This window comes from Saprolegnia diclina, assembly GCF_000281045.1.
Source record: "Saprolegnia diclina VS20 unplaced genomic scaffold supercont1.38, whole genome shotgun sequence".
Classification (NCBI taxonomy): Eukaryota; Oomycota; class Saprolegniomycetes; order Saprolegniales; family Saprolegniaceae; genus Saprolegnia; species Saprolegnia diclina.
Genome location: NW_008246105.1, coordinates 438,482 through 462,390, shown reverse-complemented (window position 1 = coordinate 462,390; position 23,909 = coordinate 438,482). Strand labels below are relative to the sequence as shown.

General features: G+C 61.2%; 11 protein-coding genes across 13 annotated transcripts; 6 read left to right on the top strand and 5 right to left on the bottom strand.

Moving 5' to 3' along the window:
• Window positions 1-326: 326 nt before the first annotated feature.
• Window positions 327-963, top strand: SDRG_11012 (hypothetical protein; the record flags this gene model as incomplete). The annotated part of the gene is made up of 2 exons (XM_008617032.1): window positions 327-707; window positions 754-963. 2 exons carry the CDS (start codon window positions 327-329, stop codon window positions 919-921), a joined length of 549 nt encoding a protein of 182 aa, XP_008615254.1. The 3' UTR covers window positions 922-963.
• On the bottom strand, window positions 918-1,716 carry SDRG_11011 (hypothetical protein). 3 transcript variants are annotated; one of them, XM_008617031.1, is made up of 2 exons: window positions 1,329-1,716; window positions 918-1,270 (listed from the first exon to the last, which is right to left on the bottom strand). In XM_008617031.1, exons 1-2 carry the CDS (start codon window positions 1,699-1,701, stop codon window positions 996-998), a joined length of 648 nt encoding a protein of 215 aa, XP_008615253.1. In that variant the 5' UTR covers window positions 1,702-1,716; the 3' UTR covers window positions 918-995. The 3 variants fall into 3 exon arrangements, with proteins under 3 accessions (XP_008615253.1, XP_008615251.1, XP_008615252.1); XM_008617029.1 differs by having other exon boundaries at window positions 924-1,279; XM_008617030.1 differs by having other exon boundaries at window positions 924-1,273.
• Window positions 1,717-2,035: 319 nt separating this feature from the next.
• On the top strand, window positions 2,036-4,747 carry SDRG_11010 (hypothetical protein). The gene is made up of 9 exons (XM_008617028.1): window positions 2,036-2,110; window positions 2,155-2,206; window positions 2,252-2,368; window positions 2,412-2,596; window positions 2,642-2,804; window positions 2,852-2,955; window positions 3,002-3,298; window positions 3,353-3,565; window positions 3,618-4,747. Exons 1-9 carry the CDS (start codon window positions 2,063-2,065, stop codon window positions 4,686-4,688), a joined length of 2,250 nt encoding a protein of 749 aa, XP_008615250.1. The 5' UTR covers window positions 2,036-2,062; the 3' UTR covers window positions 4,689-4,747.
• SDRG_11009 (hypothetical protein) lies at window positions 4,682-5,860 on the bottom strand. Its single transcript, XM_008617027.1, has 5 exons — window positions 5,682-5,860; window positions 5,347-5,634; window positions 5,227-5,305; window positions 5,081-5,181; window positions 4,682-5,035 (listed from the first exon to the last, which is right to left on the bottom strand). The coding sequence occupies exons 1-5, from the start codon at window positions 5,838-5,840 to the stop codon at window positions 4,748-4,750; spliced, it is 915 nt and encodes a 304-aa protein (XP_008615249.1). The 5' UTR covers window positions 5,841-5,860; the 3' UTR covers window positions 4,682-4,747.
• Window positions 5,861-6,017: 157 nt separating this feature from the next.
• On the top strand, window positions 6,018-7,812 carry SDRG_11008 (hypothetical protein). Its single transcript, XM_008617026.1, has 8 exons — window positions 6,018-6,058; window positions 6,100-6,240; window positions 6,291-6,341; window positions 6,389-6,533; window positions 6,580-6,750; window positions 6,794-7,376; window positions 7,428-7,543; window positions 7,593-7,812. Exons 1-8 carry the CDS (start codon window positions 6,045-6,047, stop codon window positions 7,746-7,748), a joined length of 1,377 nt encoding a protein of 458 aa, XP_008615248.1. The 5' UTR covers window positions 6,018-6,044; the 3' UTR covers window positions 7,749-7,812.
• Window positions 7,813-8,839: 1,027 nt separating this feature from the next.
• On the top strand, window positions 8,840-11,284 carry SDRG_11007 (hypothetical protein). Its single transcript, XM_008617025.1, has one exon. The coding sequence runs from the start codon at window positions 8,879-8,881 to the stop codon at window positions 11,237-11,239; it is 2,361 nt and encodes a 786-aa protein (XP_008615247.1). The 5' UTR covers window positions 8,840-8,878; the 3' UTR covers window positions 11,240-11,284.
• A 639-nt stretch (window positions 11,285-11,923) lies between these two features.
• SDRG_11006 (sodium/hydrogen exchanger 3) lies at window positions 11,924-13,909 on the top strand (the record flags this gene model as incomplete). The annotated part of the gene is made up of 11 exons (XM_008617024.1): window positions 11,924-12,080; window positions 12,129-12,196; window positions 12,243-12,306; window positions 12,354-12,538; window positions 12,581-12,622; window positions 12,670-12,997; window positions 13,038-13,092; window positions 13,137-13,192; window positions 13,237-13,481; window positions 13,528-13,629; window positions 13,679-13,909. The coding sequence occupies 11 exons, from the start codon at window positions 11,924-11,926 to the stop codon at window positions 13,907-13,909; spliced, it is 1,533 nt and encodes a 510-aa protein (XP_008615246.1).
• SDRG_11005 (hypothetical protein) lies at window positions 13,893-15,218 on the bottom strand. The gene has a single exon (XM_008617023.1). It carries the CDS (start codon window positions 15,181-15,183, stop codon window positions 13,978-13,980), a length of 1,206 nt encoding a protein of 401 aa, XP_008615245.1. The 5' UTR covers window positions 15,184-15,218; the 3' UTR covers window positions 13,893-13,977.
• Window positions 15,219-15,742: 524 nt separating this feature from the next.
• Window positions 15,743-18,859, top strand: SDRG_11004 (AGC/RSK/RSK-UNCLASSIFIED protein kinase; the record flags this gene model as incomplete). The annotated part of the gene is made up of 4 exons (XM_008617022.1): window positions 15,743-16,076; window positions 16,124-16,864; window positions 16,910-17,315; window positions 17,365-18,859. 4 exons carry the CDS (start codon window positions 15,743-15,745, stop codon window positions 18,857-18,859), a joined length of 2,976 nt encoding a protein of 991 aa, XP_008615244.1.
• SDRG_11003 (hypothetical protein) lies at window positions 18,856-22,041 on the bottom strand. The gene has a single exon (XM_008617021.1). It carries the CDS (start codon window positions 22,027-22,029, stop codon window positions 18,985-18,987), a length of 3,045 nt encoding a protein of 1,014 aa, XP_008615243.1. The 5' UTR covers window positions 22,030-22,041; the 3' UTR covers window positions 18,856-18,984.
• A 202-nt stretch (window positions 22,042-22,243) lies between these two features.
• SDRG_11002 (hypothetical protein) lies at window positions 22,244-23,457 on the bottom strand. The gene is made up of 7 exons (XM_008617020.1): window positions 23,155-23,457; window positions 22,964-23,102; window positions 22,850-22,919; window positions 22,742-22,797; window positions 22,640-22,690; window positions 22,512-22,583; window positions 22,244-22,464 (listed from the first exon to the last, which is right to left on the bottom strand). Exons 1-7 carry the CDS (start codon window positions 23,396-23,398, stop codon window positions 22,278-22,280), a joined length of 819 nt encoding a protein of 272 aa, XP_008615242.1. The 5' UTR covers window positions 23,399-23,457; the 3' UTR covers window positions 22,244-22,277.
• Between the last annotated feature and the right edge of the window lie 452 nt (window positions 23,458-23,909).

Sequence of the window (23,909 nt, the reverse complement as noted above, 5' to 3'; positions counted from 1 at the left end):
CAAGGTCGGATCCGACGGTGTGGTCTTCTGCACTACTAGTACGACAGAGGTCCCAGCGCACGCCTGCTTCGCCGATCAAGCCCGCTCGATGGTAGTACTACAGCAGACTGTAGTCTCTGCAAGATCCATTGACAGCGGGACACATGTGGTAGCTGCGTCCCTTGCGACGTCGGTGGCTTCTGCCTTGGCACGAGAAGAATGATGTGGATCGCTTGACTGCCTGCCATCTTGCCCGCTCGTTGCGCCACGTCATCGGCCCATGCGTATCGAATGTGAGAGGTATGTTCTTGTAACGAGGGCGGCGTGGAGCGTCAACCACTTTGGCGATGCGGGAGAACTTCAAGGAGGCGTGCGAAGAGGTCGCGGCCGCGGTGCTCGACGGCGGCCACTTGACGCTGGCGGTCGAGGAGAAGGTCGCGCTCGCCATGTACAAGATCGACGAGACGTGCGCGCTCGTGGACTCGCACGCGGAGATGGACCTCGAGGCCGAGCACGAGGCGAACGTCCAGCTGCTCCTCGACCGCTGCGTGCTGCTCCAGCACCACTTTGCCACGATCGACGACATGGAAAAGATCGTCGACGACCTCGCGGTGGCTAGCCGCAAGCTGCAGGAACGCATGGACTACGTCAAGAAGCACGCTGAGCCTATTCTGCATCCGACGCAGCTCTCATCGATGCTCAAGCGGACGCTCACGCTGGGGCGCAAGGTACGACGAGTTTGGGGGCAATGCCTCGACACGACTTTATGCATAGAAGGCCAGCCCCGAAGGCGTCGCGTGGGAACCGGTCACGTTCATTCCAGACGTCTCGGCCTCATTGCGCGGCCTCGACAAGCTCATGCACGGCAACGACAGCAACGACGAGCTCAAAGCCGCGTTCAAGACGCCGTCCATCACGGAGTACCAGGAAGATGCCATCTAATGTTAGCGTTACTAAATCGTCGATGCTTGTATTTACTTTATGGGTCGACGCGCGGGGAAGATTGCAGACTTATCCTACGGTACCCGCCGAGTGCTAGCATGCCCATCGTCTTCCTCGTCGTTCCGCGTCGCCACCAATCGTACATGTTGCCTGTACGTCGCGTGTGCCATGGAGGCTGTCTGTGTCGTGGTTCGATGCGTCTGGCGCCGCTTGGAAGCGTACAGCGCGATACCACAGCACACCATCATGATGAGCAAGACGACGCCTCCGTGCTCCCCCTGCCGCACAGGTGGTCGTGCTCGTGATGATGGCAACGCTTGCAAAACCAATGTCTCTGGGGCAGGCTCGTCTACTGGTGCTAGGCTGTCGTTTAGAGTGCGTACGACGATACAAAGGAGCATTCATACGTGGCGGGAGGCGTCGCGCTATAGCACGCTGCTGGTCCAAGTAGTCGGTGCAACTGCTATTGACGAGCATGGCGACCTCGTCGATTGCGCTCTTGGCAGCGAGTCGTAGCCCTTGCATGGAGGCTAGTCTCGCAGCCTCGTAGTCGGCCATGAGCTTGTCTAGTCGCGAGTGCTGCGCGACAGCAGCGTCATATGCGTTCTTGAGCGTGGCGGCTTGGTCGCGGATGCGCACGAGCCGCTCGGTGCGCCGCGCCTCTTCCTCGAAAGGAACCTCTGCAGCCGATGAGAGCGCCTTCGTGTGCAGGTATGTCACGGCGTATGCGCCAGCGCCAAGCAAGGTCAGCAGCGCGAGGTGCGACTCGTCGTCCGTCATGCCACTGCTGGACGCTTCGAAAATGCAAATTTCGAAACCAATTCGCATCCGGATAACGTGGGAACGTCACTCCATTCGGCATGTGCCGAATGCCAGCAGAGTGCAGTTGGCCCAACGCTGCAAAGCCCACGACAGGGAGGGATAGATATTACCCCTGACGCCAGGCTGGTCTGTCGTGAAGACCACGTAGAAGCGCATGGCATTACTACCATAGCTTCTGCCATGCGTCCAACTGCCTGGTCGGGTCGCCTTGTTCAATGTGGCACATGCCAAGTGTAACTGCCCGTAAATTATTACCATCGTAACTGCCCGTAAATTATTACCATCGTAACTGCTACGCCATATTTGAAGCCGCGCGGGTATGGACGGGCTCATCGCCCGCGGGGCCATCTCGAGCGTCTTGGCGCAGGTCCGGCATCTCGGCGCATGGACGCTCGCCTCATGCGTCTCTAGGCGCGCGCGTCGCTCAAGCACCCGTCGCGGCCCTTCACGCCCAAGACTGGCAGTACGCGGGATCCTGGATGAGGCTGCATGATGCAATGTGTATTAGCACGCCCGCTCTTCTACGGCGACGACTACCGCCCAAGCTCTCGCCCAAGCTCGACGTTCTCGACGGATGCCACCGAGTTTGAAAAGCCCAAGAAGAAGCGACCGTCGCGGCGACGAGGTAGGCACGACGAGACACTGCAAGTATCTGAGGACAGACGCAGACAACCAAGAGGTCGAGGTCGTGACAACGCCCATCTCGACGGCAAGAGGCGACCGTCCGCAGTCGTCCATGAGCGAGTACGAGCCTAGCAGCGGCGAGAAGGCGTTCGCAGCATCGAGCGGTCCCGATGCCAAGGCTATATCCGACAATGACGACGAGAACGAGCTGACAGCCGTCTCAACGATTGTAACGCAGTGGTTTTCTCTGAAGCGCACACGACAGTGGACGTAGGAGGCGCTGGCGGACCGGCTCGAGGAGCTCCAGCAGCACCTCGACGGCTTCCGAGCGCATGCCGACCAAGACGAAGCGGCGTTTGCGACCGTCCAAGCGATTTGCAAGGCCACGTCGCAGATCTACCACGACACGCACCTTCTTCGCGACGAGAGCGCGCTCGGTACATCGACCTAAGGTGGTGCTGAGACCTCATTCGTATGGGCTCAGGTACGCTTGCCGTGGCGAACGCGGCATGTCTCTCGCAACTCTTCGAGTGCATCGAGATTGCCTCGGGGCGCCGCGTCATTGAGCTCACGCGCGCGTCCATCACGGTACCTTGGAGGATGCAACTACGTTCACATATGCGATTGCATGTAGCTGTACGTGTGCCGCCTCGGACCGTTGGCGGCGTTCGAGGCGCCGGTGGTGCATGCGGCCAAGCTGCTCTTCCTCCAGAGCAAGGACCCAATCAACGACGACCACTTTTGCCACGTCGCGGTCGTCGAGACGCTTGTTGGCGTGCTGAGCGACGCGTCATCGTCCAAGAAAGGGCCGTTGTCGATGCAGCTGCTCATCTACGTGGCGGGGACGCTCAAGAATGCGTCGTCGACGACGCGCATGGTGTCACTCCTTGCGACGAACGGCGCCATCTCGATTCTGAAAGCGATCTTGCACGTACGATTGCCACGTTTTGTTTCAATTTTTCAAGCAAATGTATTAAATGTGTAGCTGCACGTTCGTCACGATGGAAGCCGCGGCGGCGAAAACCCCGTCGCACAACTCCTCGTGCAGGTGACGGCGATCCTGCGCAACCTCGCCGTCCACAAGTCGTGCCACAAGCAGTTCTGGCACTGGCACGTGACCGAGGCGCTCTGCGCGCTCCTCCCGCTGTACCCCTCGCACCTCGAGCTCATGCTCAACATCTCCCGCGTCCTGAGCAAGGTACATATATATATACAGATGTAGCGGAAGATTTCTTATTGCTGTGGTTTAGCTCACATTGCACGAAGCCGGGCGGACGCCGATCAACAGGAGCCCCGACATCCTCGGAGACCTCGTCGCGCTTCTCGACCTTTCTTCATCGGGGGCGCCGCACCGGTTCCAAGCTGCTCTTCTTGTCCGGCTGTGCTTTGTCCTTGGCAATCTCACGGCGAGCAACGAGAAGAACCGGAAGCTCCTTGCTGTGTCACACCGCGCTGTCTCGATCCTCGTCCGCACCTTGCAGCAGTACGGTCGGCTCTACGTGCAGCAGACGTCGTCGTCAACCAAACGCGCGTTGCATGACACGTGCGACAATGAGGACGACGACGACGAAGAGGACGACGAGTCGATGGATGTACTCGTCAAGCTCATGCGGCTGCTGGCCAACATCTCGATCAATGCAACCGCCGGTGCGATCGCCGCGGCCTCGCCAGGTCTCGACTGCCTCTTTGAGCTCCTCGCACACGCTACTGCATGCGGCCACGATGAGCTCCAGCTCAACATTGTGAGCTGCTTGACCAACCTCTCGTTCTACGCGTCGCCGACGGACTCGGCGCCCAACGTCGTCACCGCGCACCGCATCGAGCTCGCGACGGCGCTCTGCCCCGGCTTGGTCGATCCCAACGAAGAGATGGTCGTCGAGGTCGCGCGGGCGCTGGGCAACCTCGCGCGGTTCCCCGATGTCCTCGCGCACTTGGTGCAGACCCAATCCTTTGAGATCATCCTCGCCTTGCTCCAGCACCCGAGCAAGCTCGTCGTCTCGTCGGTCTGCGGCATCTTGATGAATGCGGCGCTGGACGGCCCGAGCCGCAAGGCGCTGCTGTCGCTCCAGGCGCGCGAGGCGCTCACGACGCTCTTCCGCAGCGTCGGGCTCACGGACGTCGCCTGCAGCACGCTCATCTGCAAAGCCTTGTACAACTTGGGTTTGCAGGCAACGACCAAGTTTGCGACGCAGCCGGCCGGCCGTCTCCTCTTGAGTACGCTCGAAGAGCTCAGCGAAAGTACGCTGGATGTCGAGCCCGAGACGCCGCTGGCCGACTTTGTGGGTGTCGCACGGGCGCTCACGCGGAGTCTCCTCGCCTGACGCCGTCGCCCTCGCCAAACCGAATAAAAACCCTATATTAAGCATGTATCAACGTCCTATCAATGTAGTTCGACGGCGCGGATCTGGACTTTGGCCTTGCGCCGGCGCATTTGGTTGCAGAGCGGGACGGGACAGTAGAGCTTCTCGGGGCAGCTGGCAATGTGGTGTGTGAGGAGCATGCCAAACTTGGTCCGCAAGACGCCGTCGGTGCGCGCGAGCGAGCGCACGAGCCGCTTGAAGAAGACGCAGATGCGCGCCAGCGACGGCGACTTGCACACGTCGTTGCGCGCGTCGCAGCCGCACGCGTGGACCAGCCAACTGTTGAGAACTGAGAGCGGCTCGGTCGCCTACGATGACGACGATGAGCTTATGGTTGGAGATCGTTGGCGGACGAATTGCTGCGTGAGCCGGTGGTACTCGGCGCCGAGACAGGTCGGGCAGAACCAGTCGTTCTCGGGCACGTCGGCCAGCCCGACGCAGTACGTGTGAAACACTACAGGCCGCGATAAGACCGCGCTAAGATCTCAACGTTTGCTACCATCTTCGCACGTGTCGCAAATGAGACTTTGCGAGTCGTTTTCATTGAGGTTGCAGATCTGGCACGCCTTGTCTGCGTTCTACAAGCCGATGCTACCTGGTCTTGCGTCGAAGCGCCTACCTCGTCGTCGCTGTCGTCGTCGCCGTTGTCGTCCTCGTCGACCTCGACCTTCTCGTAGATCTTTGGCGCCAACCGGGGCGGTGGCAATGAGTCGTCGCTCTCGTACTCGCTCATGTCGTCCATCGGATTGGTAAACGTGCCCCGGGCAATGTAGTCGCTGTCGGCGGTCGACGACCCGTCGTCGGGCACGCTCGGGGCCTTTCGCGGGCGGCGATCGACCTTGACGGCGACCTTGGGCGCTGCTACTGCTGGCTTTGGCTTGGCGGGCGGCGCCGCCACGCGGGCCTTCTACACGCAGCAACGGTGCAGGAGCAGGCGAGAAAGGCGAGGTGGACCTTGGTGGATGTGGCGTAGCCGCGGATCGATGGATCGGGCAGCTCGGCGTCGTCCTTGTTGAGCATAAGCAGGATCGCCTTGCATGCGTCGCGCATCCCCAGGACCCGCTTGTCGTTCTTGTACTCGGTGGACCAACTGTACTCCAAGCGGGCCGCCATGGTGTTTGCGCAGAAAGGAGTGAATATTGGAACGCAGGGATTTAGTGTTAGAGTAAACATTAATCTATGTTCGTACAGTATTTGCGCGTTTGGAAATAGTAGTAGGTGACACCATTTTGATTCGAACGCTTCCAATCATGCTCCGTTTGTATAGTATACTCTACCCAAGCCAATCCAATCTGCGCTCGTACTTCAAGAGCCAAGATGAACGCGACAAGGTGGGGTCGAGGCCGCCACGAGTCGCTCATGCCATGGCTAGCGTCCCGCTGATGGCGCCGCCGACGCGCCAGGCGCCCGAGGACATGGAGGCCGGTGCCATCGACGTCCACGACATCCTGCACTCGCTCGGCTCGTTCCGCGCGGTGCTCCTGCCCGTGACCATGACGATGCTCCTTTCGAGGTATGAATTCCGGCGCCGCGACTCGCATGGCCTCACGCAACTTCCGTTAGCCTCGCCTCGGCCGTGCTCACGGATCCAGAGACCGCCGATCAGATCGCCCAGTACGAGCTGCATGTAGCGCATGGACTGGGCACGAGCGATCTTGTAGCGCCTACCTCGTGTACCTCCCGGAAGACGGCGAGTCGGACGGATCGCTCCTCGGGCATGCGATCGTGAACGCCCTCGCGATCGTCGGCGTGTTTGTGATTGCGACCTTTGTCATTGTGTTTTGCTACAAGTTTCAGTTTACCAACGTACGACGCTTCGGATCCATCGCGGTCTCATGGCACCTCGCATTAGTTTCTCGTGGGCTACATGTTCTTCTCGTCGGCCGTCTTGCTCGGGATCCTCGGCGGCCACCTCGCGACTGTCCTCCTCGAGCGCCTCGACGTCGCCGTCGACATTCTCTCGTGGTCCATCGTCATGTACAACTTTGCGATCGTCGGCGTCCTCTCCATCTTTTACCAAAAGGTGTCTACCGCCGCTATAGCTCGCCGCTCATTGCAGACGGTAGGGACTCCCCATGTCGGTGACGCAGTCGTACCTCGTGGCGGTCTCGGTCATCATGGCGTGGCAGCTCAGCAAGTTCCCAGAGTGGACCACGTGGGCGCTCGTCGTCGTGCTCGCCTTCTACGACCTCTGCGCCGTCCTCACGCCGTGCGGGCCGCTCAAGTGCCTCGTGAACCTCATCCAGTCCGAGGGACGGCCGCTCCCCGGCCTCCTCTACGAGGCCGAAGTTCAAACCCGCTTTGATCACTCTGAACCCAACTACTACCAGCACGGCGGCCCGTTGCCGGCTATCACGACAACGACGACCGCGTCGGACGTGTGCAGTTTCGCCCGCCGGCGGTCCAAGCCCCAAGACGAGGACGAAGAGAGTCTCGAGAAGGAGGCGCAGACCGAGCCCCTCTTGCCGCCGCAGCCTGTCGCCAAGAAGCCCAAGCCGAGCGTGCGCGACCGGCTTGTCGCCTTCTACACAGCCTACAACCCAGACGCCCTTAGCCGCATCGACAACATCTTGGCCATGTACGAGGGCCGTGAAGGCGACCTCTGGCGCGACCTCGAACGCAAGTATGGCCTCGACACTGACGACGAGGGTACTGTCTCGAGCTATTTGTTGCGTGGACTTAGCCTCGCGATGGGCGTAGAGGACAATACGATCAAGCTCGGGCTCGGGGATTTCGTGTTTTACAGCGTGCTCGTGTCGCGTGCGGCGCTCTACGATGTCGCGGCCATGTGGGCGTGCGCCGTTGCGATCCTCGTGGTAGATTGCAACTACTTGCGGAAGGTTGGGTGCAAATAGCCTGTGCTAGGGCCTCGGTGGCACGCTCTTCCTCCTTGGTATTCACAAGCAGGCGCTGCCAGCGCTCCCGATCTCCATCTTGCTCGGTGTCGCCGTCTACGTCTGGATGCGCTGCGTGCTCTTTGAGTTCATGAACGTGACGCTCGCGCTCGGCATCGAAATGTGATCCATGGCCAAGAAGACGTTTCCCTTATGAGAGCTTGGAGAACACGAAGACGATTTGACCTGCATGGGCTCGGCGCTTGGGTCGATGGAGTGTGGAGGGGACTTGTCATCGCCGCTTGGTTCATCAAACTTGAAGTGAGCTCATCGCTGGCAAGCGCAGCCTAGTGGCGGAGGACGCCTTGCCCGCGACGCTCGTTTCCAGTCGCAGCCCACCGCCATCGTGTCCTTCTGTGTACCTCAAGGAGACGGCGTTGGCCCTCGACAACGCTTGTGCCCGTCCGACACAGTCCACGCGCGAGACTAGCCATCAGCGATGGTCGATCACGCGGTTTGGGCGGCGACACCAACGCCGAACGGTAGCAGGAGGAGCTTGCGACGACGAGTGTTCGATCGACTGCCGGGATCTGAGCAGAGTACAGTGTACCTGGAGGTCATCATTGCGTTCTTCAGTAGGATCGGACGTCCCATCCCCGCAGAGCTTGGCTTCTTCTTCGGTCCACGGCATATCCTCCTCGTTTTGCATGAGACGTAGGTGCTCAGTAGCAAAATGGACAGCGATGTCGATACACTCGTCGCGTGCATCGGCGGCAACCAACCTCGTCATCGGACGCACCATCTGCATAAATGCTACGCGCTATCAAGGGTGTATTGGTCCTTGGCGCTATCGTGGCGTCGACATCCGAGGCCGTCGACGCTACACCACCAACTTCAAGGTGCCACCCGGATGGCGGCGTGCCGCCACCAGTGCGCCGAGCTTCGAGAACCATCGCTTCTCGCGGCGGTGCAGCGCGAACCAGCTGGTCCTGACAGGCCGATGCATAGACGCCGTCGTCGCCTTGCCACTTCGGTGTCGAGGCAGCTTTGTCTTCTTCCTCTTCTCGGTCGCCCTGTCGCGCCGGCCTGTCCCAAGCCCGGACCATCTTCTCTCATCTTGACGCGAAGGTGGGCATCCAAGGGCGCGCAGGTTGAAGTCGCTTGGTGACGTATGGCGGCAAAGCGCGGTCGTGTCAACAGCGCCAGCTGTGTCAACTCGACAGGCTGTTGACTCGACGCCCCAAGATCTTTCCGGCAGCCAATCAGCGGCGAGCAGGTTTGCAGCTTCAACATCGGCCACAAGTGCATTTGCGAGCAATGGCCGAAGCGAACGCAGCCGTCCACGTGTACGAAGGCAACCGCCGGGGCGTCAAGCTCCTCCTGAGCGAGGAGGGCGCGATCGAGGTCCACTTCCTCATCCCGCCGCCCAAGGAGCTCCGCGCCCGCGCCCTCCGCTACGCCTACCATCTCCAGCGGACGGTCCAGCGCTTTGTCTACCCGGCACCGCCAAGCGTCGCGATCCTCGTCGTTGCGGTGGTCATCGCCGCCGTGCTGGCGTCGCCCGCGACCTCGTGGTGGCGCGACTCGACGTTGTCGTGGGCCATCTGGCACGTTGGCAACGCGATCGTGCCCTTCTCGAGCTACCTCCCGCACTCGGTGTACCTCGCGTACCTCGCGGCTTGGGCGGCGCTCGCCGGCCTCATCGTGCTCATGAGCATCCATCGCCTGGTGCTGCGTGTGCTCTTGAGCTACCGTGGCTGGCTGTACCTCGCGCCGCGCCAAGTGAGCCATGTCGTGACGCTCTGGGGTGGCCTCGTCAAGATCCTCGGCGGGAAGGACCCGCTCACGTACTCGTACCAATCGGCGCTGCCGCGTATGTCGGTGCCGGCGCTCAACGGCACGATCGAGCGCTACCTCAAGTCGGTCCATCCGCTTGTCGACGAAAAGGAGTACGCGGAAATTGAGGGCCTTGCGAAGGACTTTGAAGCGAGCGTCGGCCCGCGCCTCCACAAGTACCTCGTGCTCAAGAGCTGGTTTGCCGACAACTACATCACCGACTGGTGGGAGAAGTACGTGTACCTCAAGGGCCGCACGTCGCTCATGATCAACTCGAACTACTACGTGCTGCCGCCGCGCGAGTACATTCCGTCGACCGTCCCCGTGGCGCGCGCCGCCGGCATGCTTCGCCAGCTCCTTACGTTCAAGATGAACCTCGACCGCGAACAGCTCCCGCCGCTCATGCTCCGCGGCATCGTGCCCATGTGCATGGCGCAGTACGAGCGCATTTTCTCCACGACGCGTCTTCCCGGCCGCGAAGAGGACACGCTCGCTCGCTACGAGTCGTCCAAGCACATTGCCGTCAACTGCAAGGGTCGCTGGTTCAAGGTGCCGCTCTACACGAAGGGCACGTACGGGCAGCTCCTCTCGGCGCGCGACATGGAGCGCCAGCTTGCAGCGGTCGTTGCGGCCGCGTCCTCGGACAAGGCGCCTGAAGCCCACTTGTCGGCGCTCACGGCCGCCAACCGCACGACGTGGGCCGAGCACCGCGATGCTTTCTTCTCGGACGGCGTCAACAAGAAGTCGCTGCACGTCATCGAGTCGGCGATCCTCGTGCTGTACTTTGACGAGGGCTCGCCCAACGAGATGGAGGCGCTCGGCCGGTCGCTCATCCACGGCGACGGCGCGACCCGCTGGTTTGACAAGTCGCTGACGATGGTCGCCTTTGCCAACGGCCGCATCGGCATGAACGTTGAGCACGCGTGGGCCGACGCGCCGGTCGTCGCGCACCTCTGGGAGGAAGCGTGCACGCGCGAAGTACTCGACCAAATGTACACTGTTGATGGCCACTGCAAGCCGTCGGACGCGGACGTGGCGACCTTGCCGGCCGTCAAGTCGCTGCAGTGGGACTGGACGCCGGCGCTCGACGCAGCCGTGCAGACCGAGCTCGCGATTGCGCAGGCCGCGATCGCGACGTTTGACCTCGCCGTCATTAGCCACACGGACTATGGCAAGATTGCGATCACGAAGAAGTTCAAGATGAGCCCAGATGCGTTCATGCAGATGGCGCTGCAGTACGCGTACTACAAGAACTCGCGCGGAACGTTCACGCAGACGTACGAAGCGAGCATGACGCGCCTCTACAAGCACGGCCGCACCGAGACGGTCCGCCCCGTCACGGACGCGTCCAAGGCCTTTATTCTGTCGCTTGTCGACGAGACCAAGAGCAACGCGGAGCGCCGGGCGCTGGCGTACGCGGCGGGCGAGGCCCACCAGGACCTGTATCGTCGTGCCATGTGCGGTGAAGGCGTCGACCGCCACCTCTTTACGCTCTACTGCGTCTCGGTGGGCATGGGCGTCGAGTCGCCGTTCCTCAAGCAGGCGCTCCAGCGCCCGTGGCGCCTCAGCACGAGCCAGCAGCCGCAGCAGCAGACCACCAACTGGAAGGACGTCGCCAAGCTCTTGAGCAAGGAGGAGTATGACGGGATGGTGTGCCCTGGCGGCGGCTTTGGCCCGGTCGCGACCGACGGCTACGGCGTGAGCTACATGATTGCCGGCGACTCGAACCTCTTCTTCCACATCTCGAGCAACAAGTCGGCGGAGGGCACGTCGTCGCACGCGTTTGCGGCCGACCTCTTTGCCGCGCTCAAGGAGCTCGCGCTCATCTTCGAATCCGAATAGACACCATACTACACTACTACTAATATTAGAACGCCACCAACCCTACCCTCTGCGTCCTCAACGTAGTACTATGTTCGTGAGCGGCGTGCGGTTTGGGTGCGCTGGCGATGCATACAACTAGACGAGGACTCACGGTTGGTTTGTATCAATGTATCAGCTGGATCGTCCAAGGAGACACCATTTCGATGGGACTGCACAGGAGCTTCTCTGTACATATACTTATGTAGCAGTGAGTCTCCGGTCCAAATATGTGCGAGGATATTAACTCACGTCCGACGTACAGCGTCGTCCTCTGTGTTCAACAGAGCTATTAGCCTCAGAAGGAGGAGGCTGACCGACCGACAAGTGCCCGAGAGTGAAACCGAGCTTCGCGTTAACTCTGACCTGTCTGCATCGGACACACGCTTCTCCTGTGCACTCCCATCACAATGGTGTCTCAATGGACTATCTAACTGCGCTGAGTTCTGGTCTGCTGGTCCCAGAGCTGTGGGCCGTCGACTCCGCACATGGAGCGCGGACGTGCCGATGTCTAGTCGATTTTGACGTACACTATTTAAAGTTGATGGATGATAACACGATTTGTGTAGTTACTTTATTTGCGTGCACGCCAACCGGCGCGCAATCAATAGTGTGAAAATGAGCCATCGGTTTCAGTCTTGGATTGGAAGGGTCGAGCAGCAAGCAATGGGCGAAGCGACGACGGAGCATGAGATCGGCATGGAGTCGCAGAAGGAGTTCGCCGTCTACTTCGCGGTCACGAGCTGCTTCGTCATGCTCGCGATCCTCGTGAGCAACTACGTCGCCCACCACAAGCACTGGTTCCTCCTCCCGGAAGCCGCCGGTACATGCGCTCGTCCTACCACCATGGCATCCTGACGTGTGCGGCTAGCGACCATTCTTGTGGGCATGCTCGGTGGCGTGCTCTACCTCATGCACACGAGCTCCGTCACGCAGTCGGTATGCCCATCAACCTCCATAATTCGAGCTCATGCAGACGATGCAGCTGGCGACCTTTGACCCGAGCATCTTCTTTGTCGGTCTCCTCCCGCCCATCATCTTCAACTCGGGTACGGCGTTGCAGGCGATGCCAACGTTGGACGCAACGCGCATGTAGGCTACACGATGAAGCGCCGCTTCTTCTTTGACAACATCACCGCCATCGTCACGTACGCCGTCGCGGGCACGACGATCTCGAGCTTTGTCGTTGGCTCCATCGTGTACACGGCCGGGTACATTGGTATTAGCCTCAAGCTGACGCTGGCCGAAGCGCTCTCGTTCGGCGCACTCATTAGCGCCACGGTACACGTGGCATACGTCTCTGCACGCCTCACGTGCGGCTAGGACACGGTGTCGGTCCTCGCCATCTTCCAAGAGCTCCGCGTCGTACGTCCTTGCCGACCATCCACTTCGTCACGTGTCGTATGCGGTAGGAGCCGACGCTCTTCTACCTCGTCTTTGGCGAAAGCTCGCTCAACGACGCGGTCGCGATCGTGCTCTTTGCGTCCTTCTCCAAGTTTATCGGCAACGCGTTCACGGCGAGCGCGATTCCGCTGGCCGTCATGGACTTCTTCTTCATCTTTGTCGGGTCGACGCTCGTGGGCGTCCTCTTTGGCATGCTCTCGGCGCTCCTCTTCAAGCACTACGACTTCAAAGGCTGCCTCTTCCACGAAGTCGCGATCTACGTCATGTTCTCGTACCTCCCGTTCTCCGTCTGCAACGTCTTTGACCTCTCCGGCGTCGTCGCGATCCTCTTTACCGGTATTGAGATCGTCCCAACGTCGCTTGCGGAGTGGTGTAGGCATTGCCATGAAGCACTACACGTGCAACAACCTCACCGAGGAAGGCAAAGCCACGTACATGAGGCTCACACGCAACCCGTCCATGAACCCTCCTCTAGATGCGCCAAGTTCTTCAATGCGATCTCGTACCTCTCGGAAGCCACCATCTTCCTCAGTACGATCATTGACCAGACTTGTGCTCACCCTGCGTTGCTGTAGACTTGGGCCTCGCAGTGTTTTCGATGCAGCAAGGGTTTCACTTTTCCTTTGCGTTCTGGACGCTCTTTGGCTGCCTCGCCGGCCGCGCGCTGCACGTGTACCCGCTCTCGTACGTCATCAACAGCCGCAAGACGCCCGAGCGCCAGATTCCCAAGGCCACGCAGCACATGCTCTGGTTCAGCGGTCTCCGCGGCGCGCTCTGCTTTGCGCTCGCGCTCGAGTGGCCCAACGAGCTCCAGCGCCACGTACGCCGCGTTGTCGTCCTCGTCTCTGTCTCATGCAACCGCCTAGTACATCATCAACGTGACCATGGTCATCGTGCTCATCACGCTCTTCATTGGCGGCGGCGCGACCGTGCCCGTCCTCAACTACTTGCAAATCAAGCGCCTCTCGGTACGTTCCTCCCACGGGCTGCATGACGCTGATGGAAGGCGACGAGTAGCCGTCTGAGGAAGCCGCGGTCGACCAGCTCGTGCGTCCGCTCAAGCGCATGGCGATCCTCGAGTTCGACGCCAAGTACCTCGTGCCGTTCTTGACGCACATGACGCCGGCCGACATGGCGCCCAAGCCCGCCGACGCCGCGCCCGAGGTCGCGCACAGCGAAGAGCTGCGCCCCGTGGCCGCAACTGCCAACGAAGACGAAGAGGGCATCGACTTTTCCAACTTGCACTAGTCGATGGGCATCAACGGAGCGTCGACACGGAGATGACTACATATTAAATACATGGCAAACACATACGGCTACAGGTCGTGCTCGAGCTCGACGACGTAGACGTCGTCGTCGTCGTCGATCGGGTCTTGCTTCTCAAACACAAAGACCTCGTTCTCGGCGCGGAACTGAACCGACTTTTTGACGCGGGGCGGCTTCTGGACGAGGACCGGCGCGATCGGAAGGTCGTCGCGAAACTCGGGCGGAATGCGGTTGCGTGCGTCGCGCAGCCGCTTGCCAAAGCTCGTGTCGGGCACGGAGGGACTCGTCTTCTTGCTGCGCTTGAGGCGGTACGAGTCAAAGGACGGCCGCTGGTCGAGACTCGAGCGCGTCGAGCGCCGATTGCTACTGCCCTTGAAGCCGCCGAGGAAGGCGACGACGTTGACGTTGTGGGTGACGCTGTTGCGGATTGTGACCGGGTTGTAGTTGCTGCTGAAGGACGACTCGCGCATGCCACTGGGCCGAAACTTGTCGAGATCACTGGGGCGATACGTGGCGTCGCTCGAGCGGAACCGGCCAGCGTCTTCTTGCGTGTCGCCGTAGAGCGGCGAAGGTTCGTCGTCGCCCTCGCCGTAGTCGCTCGGCCGACGTTCGTCGCTCGGGCGAGGATCCTCGGGCGTGCTCGACCGCACGTTGTCGGCTTCCTGGTACTCGAGAGGCGGCTCCTGCGCGTCGAAGAAGACTTCGGGTGAGCTGCAATGGCGCCGCAGTTGCTGCGGGCTCGGCATCGTCACGTCCGGCATGCTCGTGGGCCGGCTGAGAAGACTCTGCGTGCCCGTCGGCTCGCGCGTCTGCTCTTGCCGTGGGACCTTGGAGATCGACCGGTGCTGGAAAAAGCTAAAGTTGGGGTCGGCCAGGAGCTTTGGCCGGAGCACGTCGCCGCATTTCGAGACGCGCCAGTTGGCGTCGAGGCTGCTGCTGCGCACGCGCCGCGGTGTCTCGGTAGTGGGCCGCACGACCGATGGACGGCTACGCGACGACCGATTGCCCAGCAGGATCGTGATGGTCGGGCGCTCTTCGTTGAGCCGCATGTGCAGTGAGAAGCGGCCGAGGCGCCGCCCTGTCTCGTTGCGCGAGTAGTACTCCTCGTACGTCGAGAGGCCCGACTTGAAGAAGCGCCGCCGCCGGAAGCGCGCCCACATGCGGAGCTCGTCTTCGATCGGGTCATCGTCGTCGTCGTCGTCTCCGAGGTAGACGAAGTCGTCCTCGGTCGCGGGCCGGCAGTCGTCTCGGCGCATGCTCGGCGATGATCCAAGTGTGGCTGCTATTTTGCCCGGGTGCTGCGTAATCGAAGCATTCCACCAGCCGTTAAGCTTGAAGTTTGTATGCCGATATAAAGCGCACCAATCGAACGCTTCGAAGCGCGCTTGAAGTTCAACGAATGCGGCAAAACTGCCTCTGCCTCTTCTTCGATCTTCAACTTTTATTATTACACTGCACGTTTGTATGCAAGCTGCATTAAATGAGGTCTGACGCTTCGATCGAAGCGAAGCAATTCATGAAAATGCGGCCAATGAAACGCCACCAGCGTGTCGGGGTCGCGCGCTTGGAATTCAGCCCCGTCGACGTCCATGCGCATGTAACTCGCGGCCACTGCGCGCGTCGTCGCCGCCGCCGCATGGCGCAGGCCATGGCGCAGGCCATGCCCGCCACGTAGAACTGCGCTCGTAAGGCCAAGCTGCCTACTGGTTTGCTGCTGGCGCGATGGGCGAGCGGCCTTCGCGCTGACCACAAGCGGATTCGCAGCGACAGGCGAGCGCCGCAGCAACAGCCGCCTTCGCCCAGGGCTGCCTCGCCATGGCCTCTTCTCGGCGCAGCGGCGAGTGCCCGCGAGGCCCACGGCGGCTGTACCGACCCATGCCTGCGTCGCAGGCGTTGTGTCCCCGGCCTAAAGACCCGGCCGGGTGCAAAATTGATTTATGGAGGTTCGAAGATCCGGATAGCCATCGGGCAAGGCGGGGCCAGATGCGACAGTGCGTTTGTATGGGCTTCGTGGCAGAACCTCTATACAATAATATTTCAGAGCATACAAAAAGCAAGATAAATCGGGTGACGTTGGTTGGGAGCTTGTTCTCTAGTGGCGTTAGTATCCCAGCGACAGCAGCAGCAGCAGTCAACCGAGTCCCTTGCGGTACCGCGCCCACGGCCGCGAGGGCCGACCTCATGGCGTCTGCGTAGGCGAAATGCAGCGCAATTCCGAGTTCACCGGCGCGTCGCAGCGCTTCCAGAAGAGCTCGTCCTGGAAGGGGCGGAGCAACAGCCATGACATGACACAATCCAGCGCGGCCACGACCACGACCGCGGGCGAGTTCGTCTCGTCCAAGACGGGCTACCTCACAAAGCGGTCGATCGGCTCCATCGACGCCTTGGCCAACTGGCGAGAGCGCTTCTTCGTGCTCGCGGAGGCCAAGCTGTGCTACTACAAGGTCGGCGGCGGCTTCTTCTCGAAGAAGAAGGAGGAGGAGCAGGACCTCGCGCACTTCAAGGGCCAGCTCGAGCTCTCGCCCGACACGGTCGTGAAGAAGACCAACATTGACAACAAGGCCAACTGCTTTGAGATCAACACGGGCGACAAGCGCATGTTTGCCCAGGCCAACACGGCCAAGGAGTGCGAGGACTGGATCAAGATGATCCGCGCGCACGTGACAGCGCTGCAGCAGCAGCGCTTCCGCAAGAGCGGCAGCAGCGACGAATCCAAGCCGACGCCCGCGCAGTTTGAGGCGTCGGTGTTTGCGTCGTCGGCCGCCACCATGGGCGGCGCCAAGGCCAGTGACCAGGACTACACGCGCCCGAGCTTGCTCGAGAACCACGACATTGTGCGTGGCGCCGAGGCCTCGACGGACCCGAAGGACGTTGTCATCAAGCAGCTCCTCGAAGAGAACCGGCAGCTGCGCGAGCAACTCATGCTCAAGGATCAGAGTACGTGGTCGTCTGTTCTCTACCCTCTCACAAACGCATGTTTAGTCATCCACGAACTCGAGACGAGCAACGGCCAAGCGACGCTCCAGCAAGCCCGCGACACGCTCGTCGGCAGCTCGGGTCTCGGGTCCAACCGCAGCCTCCCGCGTGTCGGCTCGATCGTCGGCGCGCCCAAGCAGATGCTGGACCTTCGCGACCTGCGCAAAAAGCAAATCCAGCTGTTTGACGCGGCCGAAGTCGGCAACTTCCACCTCATCTCGACCCTCCTGCGCGACAACGTCATCGACATCAACGGCGTTGGCATCAACCAGTGCACCGCGCTGCACCTTGCCGCTCGCAACAACCACGCCAAGGCCGTCGCCGAGCTCGTCGGCCGCGGCGCCGACATCTCGGCCCGCACCGCGGACCGTCTCACGCCCTTGCACCTCGCCGCCATGGAGGGCCACGCTGCGTACGCTCGAAGTCTTCTTCCACGCCGTCGCTCATGAACGGCCGTATAGGTGCGTTGAGGAGCTCCTCAAGGCCGGCGCCGACCCCAACACGACCGACCAGAACGGCAACGGCGCGATCCACCTCGCGGCCGAGGGCGGCAACATTGCGTGCGCCAAGCTCCTTATCGCGTACGGCGCGCGCACGGACGTGCCGAACGCGTCTGGGTCGCTGCCGGTGCACATTTCGCCGATCGGCCACCCGATCCGCGTGCTGCTCTCGGGCGGGTCGTCGGCGCAGAACAACGCGGTCAACCCGGTGCAGCCGCCGGGCCGCGTCGACCCGAACGACGTGAGCAACAAGACGGAGATGCACGTGACGTTCAAGAACAAGTACCACGAGAGCCTCGCGCTCGGGCCGCGCGATTTCGAGTTTGTCAAGGTCCTCGGGCGCGGCGCCTTTGCCAAGGTGTACCTCGTGCGCGGCAAAGGCGCCAACAAGGACAAGTGGTTTGCGCTCAAAGCCTACAACAAGCAGGCCATCGTGCAGAAGAACCAGGCGCAGTACATCCACACGGAGAAGGCGGCGCTGCAGGCGTGCTCGGACCACCCGTTCATCGTGAGCCTCTACTATGCGTTCCAGTCGCAAGACCGACTCTTCCTCGTCATGGAGTACTGCGGCGGCGGCGACTTGCTCTCGACGCTCACGCGCCGCAAGGCGTTCACAGAGCCGGAGGCTGCGTTCTACATTGGCCAGATTGTGTTAGCGCTCTCGCACCTGCACTCGAAGGGCATCGTCTTCCGCGACCTCAAGCCCGAGAACGTCGTCTTGGACCTCGATGGCAACGCTCTTCTGACCGACTTTGGCATCTCGAAGGAAGGCGTCGCGGACCACTCGTCGGCCAACACGTTTTGCGGGTCGCCCATGTACCTGGCGCCCGAGATGCTCTCGCGGTCGGGCCACGGCTTTGCGCTCGATTGGTACTCGGTCGGCGCGCTCCTCTTTGAGCTGCTCACGGGCCTCCCGCCGTTCTATACGAACGACAAGAAGCAGCTCTTCCACAACATCCTCCGCGGCAACCTGACGATCCCAGAGTACATTTCGCCGCAGGCGCGGGACCTCATCCAGCGCCTCTTGTGGAAGGACCCGAACCAGCGTCTCGGGTCGGGCCCACGCGGCGACAAGGAGATCATGGACCACCCGTTCTTTGCGCCCATCGACTGGAACAAGCTGTACCGCAAGGAGATCCCGCCGCCGTTCAAGCCCAAGATTGACGCGGGCAACGCGGTGCCCGACACGTCCAACTTTCCCAACTCGTTCACCGAGCAAGAGATCACCGAGATTGAGCGAGGGCTTGCGCCGCCGCCGGCCGGCGCCGGTACGCTCCAGCGGTCGGCGTCCAAGGAGCAAAAGGAGTCGAAGCTCTTCAAGGACTTTGACTTTACGCCCGAGGTCAAGCTCGACAATGAAGCCACGCTCTTTGAGGCGCAGCTGCTCTTGCACCAGAACAGCATCAAGAACCAAAAGCCGCCGGCGCTCGTCGAGAGCGACGAGTACAGCATCTAAGTTTTGCATCGACAATCGTCCTCCTTCCTCCTCGAGACCCTTGCGTCGGTCGAAGCCGCAGTCGTAGTCGTAGTCTGTATAACCATGTGTCATGAAGAAGAAGAGGAAGCATGCAAGATGAGGCGCTAGTCGCCGAGCCAAAAGCCCGGGTTGGGCGTCGTCCCGTTCTTGAGCAGCTGGTACCGGGTGTGCGTCTCGGCGATGATGTCGAGCGCCGCTGCCGCCGACGTGAGCGACTCCTGCGCCAGAGCGTTGACGGCCTTGCCTTCGGGCAGCTTGTAGTTTTTGAGCCAGTCGACAAGGCGCGCGACGACCTCCGGCTTGTACGTGAGGAGGTCGTGGGCGGTATGGATACGGGCGGCGTCCGGGTCGGCCGTCGAGATCGCGATGATCTTGTGGTCGACCTCGCCTTGGTCAAGGAGCTCCAAGCTCCCGAGCACGCGGACGGGCTGGACGGAGCCGATGGGCAGCACGGCCGCGCCGATTTCAATCACGTCGAGCGGGTCGTTGTCGCCTGCATGGCCGTGCGCGTCCTTGAGCATCGGGTCTTCCCACGTGCGGGGCAGCATGCCGTAGTTGAAGAAGGGAACCGCGTACATGTAGTAGCGCGAGTGGTTGGTCTTGGTCACGTCCTGCATGATCGGGTTGAACGCAAGATGCTTCTGCACCTCCATCTTCTCCATGTGGCCCTTCTCGATCTCGACGACGAGGTTGACGATGCCCGCGGTGCTATTGACGTAGAGCGGCACGTCGTGCCACGCCGAGCGCTTCCCGCTGGCCGTTTGGAGAAAGAGCTCAAAGTCCCGCTGGCCGAGGGTGCCCACCGCTGTAATGTCGTCGCGCGGCGCCAGCGTCCGGCGCGGCTCGGCGTACTGGACGTTCGAGGCGGCATTCGGCGTCTGGTAGTACTGGATCATGAGGTCCCAGCCCGCCTGCGCCATGAACCCTGGCGGGACGCACGTCGGCGTCGTCTCCCAGCTGGCCGGGATGGCGCCGTCGCACGGCTGGAGACCGTTCTTGGCCATGAGACGCATGCGTGAGCCCGAAATCGACAAGAAGTCCGCCTTGGGGCGCGTCATGTCCAGCGGCTTCATGCGGTGATCAACCTTGTCGTAAAAAACTTTGGGAAACGACATGATGTGCATGTCGTCCAGGCCGGGCGCCAGGTGCAGCACGTAGCGGCCGTGGTCGCCCGCGTACATGTCGGGCCCGTCCGAGCGCTTGATGCCGGCGGGGTCGCGCCCGACGACAAAGAAGGTCGCGCCCGCGTTCTTGCGCGACTTGGCGTGCCACTGGACTTCGCGCGGACCGGCGTAGACCATGGGCGACGGCCAAATCGCCAACACCGTCGAGGCCGGGTCGAGCATCCCTTGCTTCAAAATGGCCACGTGCTGGTCGACGCGGACGTTGAGCGGGACGTCGTCGTCCTTGGTCCAGCCGCCGAGCGGCGAAAGCCACAGCACGGGGTTCTTGTAGCCCATGTCGAGCAGCTGCTGGCGCGCCGAGTTCATCAAGTACGCGTGGCCGGCGTGTGTCGGGTTGCGCGTCTGGAAGGCCAGCACCGCGTCGGCGCCCATCTCTGTAAACTTGCGCCGGAGCTCGGCCGGCGTGAGCCGGTACGCGTCAAGACCGTCGTTGTACGTGAGGCGCTGGAGCAGCTGGATCTCACCGCCCACGAGAAACTCACCGGACGCCTGAATGGCTGCGATGTACGGGTGCTGGGCGTCCATGGCTCCAAATGTCCGCGCAATGCGCTCCTCCTTGCGGTGCGGGAAGACCTCGGGCGCCGCTAGGATCGCCACGTCGTCGCCGGCGCGGTCCACGAGCACGATGTGTGACGCGCCGTCGATGAGCGCTTTCGTCGCCGCCGTCACGGGCAGCACGATGGGTATCGGGAGGTTCACGCGACGGCCTTTGCGCAAGCCTTCGTTCGCGTACTCGGAAAAGTTGGTCGGCGCGTGCGGGTTGAGCCGTCCGTCGGTCAAGCCGTCCGTGTCGAAGACGACCGAGCTAAAGTGCAGACTCTGGAGGTACGCACCTTCGCGCATGAAGCCGCGGAGGGGCGCGGCCCAGCCCTCGCCAATGACTTGGAGCCAGTGCAGGTCTTCGTCGCGGAGGAGGACGCGCGGCCACGCAGGGTCGACGGCGGTGACCGACGGCGCGTCCGGGTACAAGGACGTAAAGTTCTCGGCCGCGTTGCCGCCGTCGGGAAGCGCGACGCCGGGATACCCGCTCGGCAGCGACGCGACGCCGGTGAAGAGCCCTTTGCCTTCGAGGAAGGAGAGGAGCGCGTCGACTTCGGTCGACAGCGTGAGGTTGGGCGTGAAGAGCGTCATGTCGGCGGCGACCGGCGCTTCGTACGGCGCCGAGATGCCGGTGAACTCTTGGATCTTGCCCTCGACGGCCTTCTTGTAGAGGCCCTTGATGTCGCGCGCCATGACCACCTCGAGCGGCGTGTCGACAAACACCTCGTAGAACGGAATGTTCATCTTCTCGTGCAAGGCGCGGACCTCGTCGCGGTGGGCGCGGTACGGCGAGACGAGGCCGACGATCGTGACGGTGCCCGAGGCCGCAAAGAGCGCGGCCACTTCGCCGACGCGGCGGACGCTTTCTTCGCGGTCGGCGGCCGAGAAGCCCAAGTCGCGGTTGAGGCCAATGCGCACGTTGTCGCCGTCGAGGCGGTAGACCTGCACGCGGCGGTGGATGAGCTCGGACTCGAGCGCGCGGCCGATCGTGCTCTTGCCCGAGCCCGAGAGACCCGTCATCCAGATCGTAGCGCCCTTTTGCCCGATCGCTGCGAACCGCGTCTTGTCGGTCACGACCGACTGGTCCCAGAAGACGTTGCGCGTCGTCTGGAGCTTCTCAAGGCGCTGGGCCGCGCAGCCGACGCTGAGATCCGTCTCTTCCGAGAGGTTGCCCGTCGAGCTCAGAAAGAGGAGGCAGAGCAAAATGACGTACGGCGTGATGGCGAACGTCCACCAGAAGACGCTGCGCCAGTCCTTGGCGTCGCCCGCCACGTCGCGCGTCGACTTGATGTGCATGGGCTCGAGCGGAAGGCCATCGTCGTCGTCGTGCATCTTGACGGACGCATACTGCACCGAGTCTTCCTTGCCCATCGCAATTGCGAAATGCAGATCTCGTCTTCGCAACGTCGTTCCTTCGATGGCCATCGAGCTTCGAATCCAGCTCTTGTGTATGGGAACTTCGATTTTCGACCAACATACGAAGTTCGAAGTGCAGCCACCACTGGTGGAAGATACGGCGATCCTCAAGGGTCCGGCAACGCCCACGGCGCTGCGAAGGAGGTTTGGAGCGCCGGCAGCCCATCCCATGTGCTCTGCATCACCCTCAAGCATGGGCGTGGCCACGCTAACAAGCACGCAAGGACGGCGAACTACTTGAAACAACGACGATTTTGCTAAATCAGGACCTTGTCGGTCCAATCCAAGTCTAGCTCCATGAGCGGTAGCAGCCGCGCAGACGGCTTGCTCTCGCCATCGTCGTCATGGTATGGTGCGTCGTCGCGAAGTCCGTGGTGCACCGACGTATAGTCCATCGAGTAGCCTTCCATGAGACCGAGGTCGAACGAAGACATGTCGTCCATCCTATGGTCGCAGAGTGTGAGATTGCGTGCATGAGTTACGTCGCGTACTGCTGCAATGAACGCCACGGCGCATTTGAGTATAGCGCGCCTTGTGCGCTCCAGAGCGCGGACGGCGCAGGCCTGCGTAGAGTGGTCCCAGTAAGCGTGACGTCGAAGCGATCTCACGATTGACGTACTCTGCCTTGACCGGGGATATCCAGGTGTGGCGTGGCGAGCTCATCATGTCGCTACAAAGACTCGGCTCAGCATCTCGAGCTGCTGAGGGCGTGTACATGTACCTCATGTGCAGAAGTCGGTGGGTTGGTCGTGGTGTCAGCTGCAATTCGTCCGAGTCCTGTGTGCCGTTCGCTCGTCAAAGCGATGTCGTGGCGCAGGGCGGGACGTACGTGAGCGAAATGATCGAATGGCGAGTTGGCTTTGCCCGTGCGGCGGGACTCGCGGCGCTGCTTGGCAAACCTACGTGGCGGCGTGAGGACGAGGCGCGAGGTCATGGTGTCCACCATCGGTTTTTGATGGCGTTGTCTGTTCGGCCGTGAAAGAGCTTGGCGATCTTGCTCCACTGGTTGCCGTGCTCGTTGTGAGCACGGATCAGGAGCTCTTCTTCCTCCTTTGTCCAAGGTCCCTTCTTGATCGTCGAGTCTATACAAACGCAACTCGGTCGCACCATAATGGTGGGCATTCGCTGTCGTACCGAGGTGGTTGTGCCATCGCTCTCGGCACTGCTTGCCGCTTCGAACACAGCCAGCGTTTTGCTCGCGCATCATCTTGGCAAGCTTTGACCAGTGCTTGCAGCCGAGCTTGGCCACGAGCGCGACGATCTGCTGGTCTTCGTCGGGCGTCCACGCCTTCTTCCCGCCCTTGTCGCGCTTCGTGTACTCGTCCATCGAGTCGGCCATCAAGTACTCGTCGTACTCTCCTCGATGTTGCTGCGTCATGATCTTCTTCGTCTTTGACGTCGAGATGGCTGCGCCTTCGATCTTAGTAAAGAGTCGCGATCCTTGGGATGTCGCTCAAAAATAGATATTCCTCTATACAGTACCATTCCAGCCATTTAAAGTACGCTGATTCGTGCGATCACCTTCGAATGTCTTGCATAAGGTAATTGTCTGATGTGGATCTTCGAGCATACAAACCCCAAGTGATGTAGCCGGGCCGAAAAGAAACCACCTGCCCATGCAGAAATAGTGTTCTTGAACAACCAGCCGCCGCCGACACGCTAACCCTGAGCTAGCGCAGTACAAAGCCCCTTGTTTTCGCTGATCATCGACATAGCGAAAGAGGAAATTGTCACCGCACTTGCTCATCGTTGCCGCTTCGGTTGGTGGCTTCTGCGAGTATCCTATTTCTAAATAGTGTTACTTTGTAATAAAATAAAAGTAACATCATTTACTGTAGCACATCAATTTACACCTAGAATTTCGAAGCTCCCTATTTAGTGTACACTGC

Excerpts from the sequence above, each read along its gene's own strand:
- SDRG_11011 (XM_008617029.1), bottom strand. The coding sequence starts at position 1,701 with ATGACGGACGACGAGTCGCACCTCGCGCTGCTGACCTTGCTTGGCGCT. Across the intron at positions 1,280-1,328 it reads AGCGCGACGCCTCCCGCCAC|CACCAGTAGACGAGCCTGCC; the intron begins GTATGAATGCTC and ends ACGACAGCCTAG.
- SDRG_11010 (XM_008617028.1), top strand. The coding sequence starts at position 2,063 with ATGGACGGGCTCATCGCCCGCGGGGCCATCTCGAGCGTCTTGGCGCAG. Across the intron at positions 2,597-2,641 it reads TGACAGCCGTCTCAACGATT|GAGGCGCTGGCGGACCGGCT; the intron begins GTAACGCAGTGG and ends CAGTGGACGTAG. Across the intron at positions 3,299-3,352 it reads TTCTGAAAGCGATCTTGCAC|CTGCACGTTCGTCACGATGG; the intron begins GTACGATTGCCA and ends TTAAATGTGTAG.
- SDRG_11009 (XM_008617027.1), bottom strand. The coding sequence starts at position 5,840 with ATGGCGGCCCGCTTGGAGTACAGTTGGTCCACCGAGTACAAGAACGAC. Across the intron at positions 5,635-5,681 it reads GCTACGCCACATCCACCAAG|AAGGCCCGCGTGGCGGCGCC; the intron begins GTCCACCTCGCC and ends TGCTGCGTGTAG. Across the intron at positions 5,182-5,226 it reads TTGCGACACGTGCGAAGATG|TGTTTCACACGTACTGCGTC; the intron begins GTAGCAAACGTT and ends CGCGGCCTGTAG.
- SDRG_11008 (XM_008617026.1), top strand. Across the intron at positions 6,342-6,388 it reads ACCGCCGATCAGATCGCCCA|CGCCTACCTCGTGTACCTCC; the intron begins GTACGAGCTGCA and ends GCGATCTTGTAG. Across the intron at positions 6,534-6,579 it reads ACAAGTTTCAGTTTACCAAC|TTTCTCGTGGGCTACATGTT; the intron begins GTACGACGCTTC and ends ACCTCGCATTAG.
- SDRG_11007 (XM_008617025.1), top strand. The coding sequence starts at position 8,879 with ATGGCCGAAGCGAACGCAGCCGTCCACGTGTACGAAGGCAACCGCCGG.
- SDRG_11005 (XM_008617023.1), bottom strand. The coding sequence starts at position 15,183 with ATGCGCCGAGACGACTGCCGGCCCGCGACCGAGGACGACTTCGTCTAC.
- SDRG_11003 (XM_008617021.1), bottom strand. The coding sequence starts at position 22,029 with ATGGCCATCGAAGGAACGACGTTGCGAAGACGAGATCTGCATTTCGCA.
- SDRG_11002 (XM_008617020.1), bottom strand. The coding sequence starts at position 23,398 with ATGACGCAGCAACATCGAGGAGAGTACGACGAGTACTTGATGGCCGAC. Across the intron at positions 23,103-23,154 it reads GCGATGGCACAACCACCTCG|ACTCGACGATCAAGAAGGGA; the intron begins GTACGACAGCGA and ends GCGTTTGTATAG. Across the intron at positions 22,465-22,511 it reads CCGTGGCGTTCATTGCAGCA|GATGGACGACATGTCTTCGT; the intron begins GTACGCGACGTA and ends CTGCGACCATAG.